Source organism: Martes martes (genome assembly GCF_963455335.1).
Source record: "Martes martes genome assembly, chromosome: 2".
In the NCBI taxonomy this organism is placed as follows: domain Eukaryota; kingdom Metazoa; phylum Chordata; class Mammalia; order Carnivora; family Mustelidae; genus Martes; species Martes martes.
In genome coordinates this window covers 35,059,689-35,069,214 of record NC_137889.1, presented here as the reverse complement: position 1 = coordinate 35,069,214, position 9,526 = coordinate 35,059,689, and the positions used below count along the sequence as shown (strand labels likewise).

Here is a 9,526-nt window from a genome sequence, read left to right as displayed (position 1 = left end):
CAGTGTTTATGAATGTAACAGTTAAGAGTTGGCATTTTTTGAGAAATTGAAATATATTATTAATTTTACTTTTCCATATATTGGAGATAATCTATTTGGTTTTTTGTGTTGTAAACAGTGTTTTGTTTTTGGCAGTTAGAAACTCATAGGCCTTAAATATTATGCCTGTAATACCTAATGGATAAAGTGGCCTTGATTATGAATTTATTTTATAGACTAATTTATATATCTTATATCTTATATCCTATTAGATATCTTATTGAATTCAAACTCTTTAATTCCATTCTGTCCACAAGAGCAAGTTCCCAACAAAACTTTACTAAAGAAAAAAGACTAAATGAATAAATACTCATTAATAGCAAGATTAGTAAAGATTAATATGTTGTTTCTGATATAGTACTTAACTAATTCATCTACCTAATAAATACCTAGGATTTAATTATAGATTATAAATTTTGTTTCAATTTTAGAGACAGCTCCTAATGTACTTACCTGCTGTTAGGTGTTTGGGGTGCTTTCCTGTGATTTGGATCTAAATAAATAAGGAAATAATACTTTCATTTTGATAAAATGCAATCTGATAAAGTTATTTTTATTTTTATTTTTTTTATTTTTTTTTCCTATTCCACGGTTATAATTTCAATTTTTTATTGATGCATGATATTCACAGAGTATACTGAAGAGATATGTACAGCTTAATGAATTCACAGTTACGTATACACCTGTGTAACCACAACTCAAACGAAAATATAAAACATTTTCAATAGCCCAGAAAATTCCTTCACACATTCTCCCAAATGACAACTCTTCCCAAAAGTAACAATTATTCTGACCGCTACAATCATGGATTCATCTTGCCATGTTTTTCCACTTCATGTGCATCAAAAATATGTACGTTAGACATGCAAATGTACTCCTTTGTTTTGAGCTTCTTTTATACTCTGTGAACTTTAATCATGATAGTTCATTATTTCATTGCTGTTAGCATTCTATTGAATTAATATAACACAACTTAATTCTCCATTATGTTGTTGCTAGATTTTCAGATGGTAGCTAGTTTGGAGTATAATAGATAAAGCTGCTACAGACCTTCTTTACGTGTCTTCTGGTGGATTTAAGTATTTAAAAATTGTTCAGTCATAGGGTAAACTAATGTCTAGACTTAGTAGCTCATATTGAACAATTTTCAAAGTGTTGGTAATAATTTTCAGTCCCATCAGCTGTGGATGAGTGTTCCACTGGCTTCTTTCCTTTCTAACACTTGTATTGTTGGTCATTTCACATCTGCCATTTGGGTAGGGGTGTACTGGTCTAAACGGCATCTGTCTTATGACTAAGGGTGCTGTTTACCTTTCCATAGTTCATTGGTAATTTGGACTTTGGTAAAATGTCTGATTAAAGTTTTTTGCCCACTTTTAAAAATTGTGCCATTTTTAAAATTATATTTACAGAACTTATACATATTCTGGGTTCAAACCATTTTGGAAATACTTTTTCTTTATCTGTGGCATATATTTTCACAGTCTTAAGGTCTTTTATTGAATAGAGTTTCCTAATTTTAAAGAAGTTAATGTATCTTTCATTTCTTTAACGGTATTGTTCTTCCTAGCCCCAGCCATGAAGATAGTCTCCTGATTTTGGTTTTAATGAAAGTTTCTTCCTCTTTCCTTCAAAATAATAGTAAGAAAGAAATATCTACCAAATGTCTATGTTTATACTCTGTATTACCAAAGTCAAAATAAAATTCTTGGGACTCTTTTCTAATTTTTATATCTATAGATTAATCTCTAATCCTCTAACCAAAAGAATTAGAGAAAAAAGAATAAATTAAAGAGAAATTTAGTAAGGTTTATTGACAGAGAAAATAATATAGATGGTAATATTAGTGAGATAATTCAGTGATAAGTGATATAATTTTACTCTTCCCATCCTTTCCTCACCTCTGCTATCTTATATCTTCAGAATGTAAAGTAGGTTTTTCCTACTACTCTGTGAAACACACTTCTTAAATATATGGTTGACCCGTGAACAACACAGAGGTTAAGGTTGCCAACCCCCACACATCAGAATCCACGTATAACACTTTGACTCCCACAAAATTTAATTACTTAATAGTATACTGTTGACTGGAAGCCTTATTGATAATATAAACAGTCGATTAACACATACCTTGTATTTTATATGTATTATATACTGACTCTTATAATTAAGTAAGCTGGAGAAAAGAAAAATTATTAAGAAAGTAACAAGGAAAATACATTTGCAGTATTGCACTATAGTTATTTTAAAAATCCATTTTAAGTGGATCTGCTTAGTTTAAATCCATGTTGTTCAAAGGTTAACTGTAGTTAGTTTTCCTCCACGCCAATTTAGGAATCTAGACTTGTGAGTCTACTGACATGCACAACCCATTAGACATCCATCATTTAAAAAAATACTTATTTTAGTAATGTTATAACACAAAGAGCTTGTTCTACTAATATCTCCCACCAGCTTTTCAACTGAAAAAATATATATATTTAAAATAAAAGTTTAAAAAGAACAGAAGAAAAAAATCTAATAGGCGCTACAATAATAAAAGCACAACAACTATACCTAGCTTATTAAATTTAAATGAAAGAATAATTCAAGGATGTTTTTCTGGTATATGCTAAACACAAACTGGATGAATGGATTAATGTTCCAAATTATATTCTTCAAATGCAATATATAATGTCCTATGAACGATGTCCTTGCCTATCCCTCAATCCAGTGGAACACCATTTCTAGAAGAGGATGATTACGTGAACCTCATATTCTATGAGAGAGGGGACTCCAATTAGAGTAGTTATAATATTAATTGTGTATGTGAAGTTCAAGAGTAATCACTTATTCAATAAGTTAGTACTTTTACACATGTACTCTGCTAGGTGCTAACTCTAAATTGGTTAGCAAAGACACATGGCCATTACCTTCAAGTGGTATCAGAGTATAGAGGGAAAGTAATGCTTGTAGGTAAGCAAAGGGCTGGAAGAATTACAGTGTTTGGGCATTATATCACAAATCCCATGAAAGGGAATGGAGTTAATAAAATCAGCTCTTTTTTCATAATTAGTTTAGAAAATGTAACTAACATCTATAAGAGGTTATGATGTTAGAAGATATCTAAAAATAACAGAGAGAATCAAGGATGTAGAAATTCCATAGCTTCTCTAATGGAGGAAAGGACTTCCTCAGAAAGGATAGAAACTATAAATGTTATGGTACAGCCTGAAAATTTAACCCGTGGCTATAAAGGATATTCTGGAAAACTAGTGGATTGAAAGTAACTAAAAGAAGACACTTGGAAAAATATCAGACCTTACGAGAAAACTAAACTCTCTAAGGAAGAAGGAAAGGTGAGCAGACCAGTATTTGATGACTTCAGAGGGATCACAAGGCCACAACTGTAGAGCATGGGAAACTGAAAACTTAAGAAAAATTCAGAGAACCTTTGTTAACACAACTTTGGGCTGTTGAGGGGCTATGCGAAGCAAAGAATTTTAGTGTGCTTATGACACCATCTCTTTGATAAACTCCTCCTAAATGGAGTTCACTCAGTTGTTTATATTGAGGTTATAGAGGCAAATGTAATCTGAACCAAAAAAAAATTTCCCTTTATGCATCTCAACATAAAGGATGTAAAAATCCTCTGCTTATGAGTTAGTTCCACAAAATAATTATAGATACCTTGTCTCATTAGATTTAACTAGTTTTTCCTATGTACCAATAAAGTAAGCAATCAATAAAAATTCAGTCAACTGAAGAAAAAAGACTCATTCCTAGAATTGAGAATATTAAAAAATTATCTTTAGGGCTTTATCAGTTGTGGCTGCTCAAAAAATATTAAGCAATTATTTATTTGTTCATTCTTATTTTCAAGGTACACTTTACGAGAAACACTTCCTAAATTTCTTACCTGCTGGTATATGTTTGAGCACTACTTTCTGACCTGGATCTAAATAAAAATATAAGATAAAAATAATGTCTAACAGTTATATTAAGAAACTTGATTATATTAAGCATGAAGATCAGGACATTCTACACCAAAACTAACTTAACACCTGGGACATGCAAAAAAATATTATTCTTATTTACCCAACATCAAGTGCAACATATAACGCAAAACTTAAATTCTCCAGTGGGGAAAAGTATCTACATAGCAGAGATGCATTTTTTTCTTAATCACCTCTAAGCATAATATGTAAGTTTGATGATGAATGCCTAAATTTGGCTATCAGGCTTCAAGTTAGCTTTTTAAATTCACTGATATGTAAACTGCCACATTTTGCAAATTAAAACACATTTATTTACTTCTGGGCAATCTATCAGCATGAAATGACAGGGAAAACCCACTTTCTATTCCGTAAGTAAAGCTTTCCCTTTCCGTTCCACAGAAAAGCTGAAGAAAATAGTATAAAAATCTAATACCCAATGGAGGTTGACAGCTAGAAAGGCTTTTCCTTCTGTTAGTAAAAAATGAGGAAACTAGAAGTTCAGAGGGAAAACAGGAGCAAAAACTGAATGATTACAAGGGAATATGAATTACTCACACCCTAATAAACATGGTTTTACTAACCCTAGCTTGGAAGGAGTTGAAGCAGGTATTTAGACATTAGAAAGCTGAAACAAACCCCAGGACCAGTAGTCTTAAGTAGGGATAAGAAAAGTTATGGCTGCTAGGAATGCAACAAGTAAGTTGTCTTAGCCATGTGGATGGAAAAAGATTACCTAGAGATGTAAAACCTCAGGTCTGCAATATGTATAAAGCACAGGACCTCAATTCCTTAATTCTACTACACACAAATTTGAACCAGTTAAGTACAGAAAATACTGAAACATTCATGCTTCAAGACGGCAAATCTAAAACATTCCCCTCTTCCTAATGTATGCCTACAACTCAGAGCATGCAGAATTCCCATGAGACCCTTTTTCCTGAGGATGACACTGCTTACAAGTGTAAATTACAAACTACTGGGTAAAAAAGGAAATTGAAATCAAAATGAGAAAACAGGCTCAAGAATGAATAGTGAACAAACTAATTGATAAATATGTTGTTAAATCCTAGTAAGTATTCATTTAATGCAATAACAATAACAATGACTAATGAAAAGGAAGTCATGTAGGTAAAGAATCTAGAAATTAAAAGCCAAATGACAATATGTGAGAGATTAATAATTGAATTTCTCTATTAGATTACCTAAAATCCTTCTGTTTTTTAGGAAAAGACTGGAAATATTAATTGAATTGAAGTATTTAAAAATTAATTATGGGGCACCTGGGTGGCTCAGTGGGTTAAGCCTCTGCCTTCAGCCCAGGTCATGATCTCAGGGTCCTAGGATCGAGTCCCGCATCAGGCTCTCTGCTCAGCGGGGAGCCTGCCTCTACCTCTCTCACTCCTGCCTCTCTGCCTACTTGTGATCTCTCTCTCTCTCTGTCAAATAAAAAAATTTTAATTAATTAAAAAAATAAAAATTAATTATGTTTAAGTGACATTAATATAACCATTCTGGGATTCACTCCTTTCTGCATTCCTCGACTTCAACAGCCTTTCCCACTAAATTTCCACCAGATAAAGATCATTCCAAAAAAAGAATTGACCTGAAAACTACAGTGTAGATGTTATGTTAGTAAAGTGCAGCAACAGTATCAAGTGACATTATTAAAACTTAAGTGAAAACTTATCCAGAAATATTTCCCTAGTACACATCAAGCCAAAAGGCTAGACCAGTGGATTAACATCCCAAGTTATACTACACCAACTGAAATGTATATTTTCCTATAATTAATGCTATCATTCCCCACTCAGTGTAGGCAAATAATGATCCTAGAAGAGATGAATTATGTCAACAGGTTTTTAGGATAAGACGTATGAAAGAAGAAATGAGAGCAATTTTTTTTAACTTATTTATTTATTTGACAGAGAGAGAGAGAGAACAAGTAGTCAGCACAGCAGGCAGAGGGAGGGGGAGAAACAGGCTCTCCACTAAGCAGCGAGCCTGAGATGGGGCTAGATCTGGGGCTCAATCACAAGACCCTGGGCTCATGACCTGAGCCCAGTGCAGCTGCTTAACCGACTGAGCCATCCAGGTGCCCCGAAATGAGAGCAGTTATAACATTAGTTATATGGGTGTGTATGTGTGTGTATATGTCAATGTTTTTTATGTTTTTAAGTTTTTCTATTTGTCAGTGTGTGTGTGTGCGTGTGCACACACCCCTGGGCAAGGGAGAGGAGTGGAAATTAAAAGTAATCATTCATTCATTCATTCATTCATTCAGCAAATATTTATTGAGCACTTACCATAAGTCAAGAACTCTACTACATGCTGGCTATACAGTGCTGAGCAAGATAATCATAGCTTTTATTTTCTAAGATAACAGTATAAGACTTATGTCCAAGATGAGGAAAAAGTAACTGAGACTTGCTGTATTTGAGTACTATAAGATAACTCCCTGACATACAAAGGAGATGTTGTTGTTGTTGTTGTTGTTGTTGTTGTTGTTGTTGTTAAATGAAAATCAATTTTTTAATTTGGTGATAGTAACTCATGACTTCAAAGTGTCATGATAAAGAGAAGACCATAATAGTAAAAGAGAGATAAAGGATAAGAAAGGGAGGCATTGTCATTGAAGAAGAAGCCTTCTTCTAGAATAAGACAAATTATATAACCACGTTGTGCAACCTAGAAAATTTACTCTGTAGATTTGGAAGTGTTTTAGACTAGCAATGGACTTAGAACATACAAGGAATAACACCAGCTCCCCATACAAGTAAATAAAGGCTTAAGTCAGAGAGAGGAGTGAAAACTCCTAAACATTTCATATCTGCAGAAAGACCCCAAACCCAAAAATTATAAATGTGGGAAACTAAAGACTTACTATCTTATTATATGGAAATATCCACCTTTCAGGAAATGGACAGAAATCTAATTAAAACTACTTTGTGATCCTGAGAGGCTATGGAAGATGTAGAATTATTGTTTCTTTATGATGTTTCTCTTCAGCAAAATTTTCTTAAGTGACCACGATAAGCATTCGCTCAGTTGTTCATGAATTTTGTACTGAATTTCTAGTTGCAAAGTCTCCAAATACAGAAGTAAACTTCCCCAATTATGAGTTAGCTCTGAAACAATTTCACCAATCATTTATTCCTTTGTTTCCAAAAAATAAACTCCCAATATACATTAAAAAACTGAAAGAAAGAAGACATTGATTTTTCTACACAATTAGTCATTAGTTACTAGACTGGCAAATACTAATGGGTTATTTTTGGTGTAGTACCTTACCAATTGTTACCGCTCAATTAATATCTAGCAATTTATTGTTGATAGTTTGTTCATCTTATTTTAACACATACTTATTTTAAGAAATACATCCTAATTTACTTACCTGACTGTATCTGTTTGGCTGCTGCTTTCTGATCCAGATCTAAATGAGAGTGAAAGTAATGCTTCCAGGTTAATACTAAAAAAAAATTTGCCTCCATAGATAATAAATGAACGTTAGACTATTTTGTGACCTACGTTAACTCTTTTATACCTCTAATTACCACTAATGAGTAATTTTAAAAGACTACTAAGTTAGGCTATGCAAATAAATAATATCCTAATTTACACATGTACCAATCCATAAAGATATAAATTTCAAATCTCCAATAGGGAAAGGAGCAAGAAAACAGCTTAGTTTTTCTCCTTACTACTTCTCAGCATAGAATATATGCTTGACTTTGAATGCCTGATTCTGGCCTGCAGGTTCCAATCAAATGCTTTAACCACAGATAAATTACAGGTCATGGTTTAAAACGCTCACTGACTTCTGGATAATTAGGCAGACTGGGCTGACAGGGCAGTTTCCCCCTTCTATTCCACACAGAGAAATAGTGAAAAAATAATAATAAAACCCACAAAATCACTAATCAAAATTTAAGAGAAGAAAATGAATTTCTGATGATAGTTTTAAAAAGAGAGAAATTAGAAACATGAAAGGTAAATAGGAACTAAAGCTGAGTGACTCTGGAGAGCTATGTGAATTAGTCATCCACATTAGCCTTTAAGGAGTTGAGATCTCCTGGAAAGCTGGGGTTGACTTCTTTCCCTAAAATTGGAAGCCATGAAAGGAGGATAGTAAAAGCTATTACCATTAATCTTTGAGATGCAGCAGGGAAATTGCTTCAGAAGAAGACATACAAATGGCTAACAGACACATGAAAATATGTTCATCATCATTAGCCATCAGGGAGATTCAAATCAAAACCACATTGAGATAGCACCTTACACCAGTTAGAATGGCCAAAGTTAACAAGAAACAACAAGTGTTGGAGAGGATGTGGAGAAAAGGGAACCCTCTTACACTGTTGGTGGGAATGTAAGTTGGTATAGCCACTTTAGAAAACAGTGTGGAGATTCCTCAAGAAATTAAAAATAGAGCTTCCCTATGACCCTGCAATTGCCCTACTAGATATTTACCCCAAAGATACAGATGCAGTGAAAAGAAAGGCCATATATACCCCAATATTCATAGCAGCAATGGCCACAATCGCCAAACTGTGGAAAAAGCTAAGATGTCCTTCAACAGACAAATGGATAAAGAAGATATAGTCCATATATACAATGGAATATTACACCTCCATCAGAAAGGATGAGTACCCAACTTTTGTATCAGCATGGATGGGACTGGAGGAGATTATGCTGAGTGAAATAAGCCAAGCAGAGAGAGTTAATTATCACATGGTTTCACTTACTTGTGGAGCATAAGGAATAATGGAGGACATTAGGAGAAGGAAAGGAGAAGTGAGTTGGGGGAAATCAGAGGAGGAGACAAACCATGAGAGACTGTGGACTCTGAGGAAAAAACTGAAGGTTTTGGAGGGGAGGGTCGGGGGGAATGGGTGAGCCTGGTGGTGGGTATTAAGGAGCACACATATTGCATGGAGCACTGGGTATGGTGCATAAACAATGAATCTTGGAACACTGAAAAATTAAAATAAAATTAATTTTTAAAAAAAGAAGTGTAGAAAGAAAAGGATCACCTGGAGACATAGAAACTCTAAGTGCTCAACTTAAAATGGTTTAGGGATGTAGATATAAAAAACATCACATAGAAAAACAGGAACCTCAAGCCTTACCAACTTTAGGTTAGGATACCAGTCCATGCTTCCTATGAATTCTAGATCTCCAGGTCTAACAAGTATAAAAATGTATGACTTAGGAGGGTAACATATGAAATAATCTGCACAAGGAAGATTTTATAAAGCAGGACACACAGAAAATCTCATGAGATAATCATTGTTGCTTAGGCAACCTTAAAATCAAAGAAGAAAGCCACTAAGAGTTAATGTCCACAGCTAGAGAAAAGTAAAGAATTCATATATATAAAAAATTATAGGTAACAAACAAACTTTAAAAAAAGAATGTTTAGGATTTCCATAGAGATCGATAAAGGAGCAGAATTCATTAAATAAGAAATTAAAGAACTGGAAAAAAAATTGCTGATTTTTAAACTGTTTAGG

General features: G+C 33.6%; 1 protein-coding gene across 1 annotated transcript in view; it reads right to left on the bottom strand.

The window, feature by feature from the left end:
* Nucleotides 1-3,933: 3,933 nt before the first annotated feature.
* The window catches only part of ADAM32 (ADAM metallopeptidase domain 32), a gene marked incomplete at both ends in the record, with an annotated part of 188,452 nt that continues 182,859 nt past the window's right edge, over nt 3,934-9,526 (bottom strand). The window contains 2 exons of the mRNA XM_080796289.1: nt 3,934-3,976; nt 7,408-7,482. Coding sequence (XP_080652415.1) covers nt 3,934-3,976; nt 7,408-7,482 — 118 coding nt within the window. The remainder of the gene's footprint in view (nt 3,977-7,407; nt 7,483-9,526) is intronic.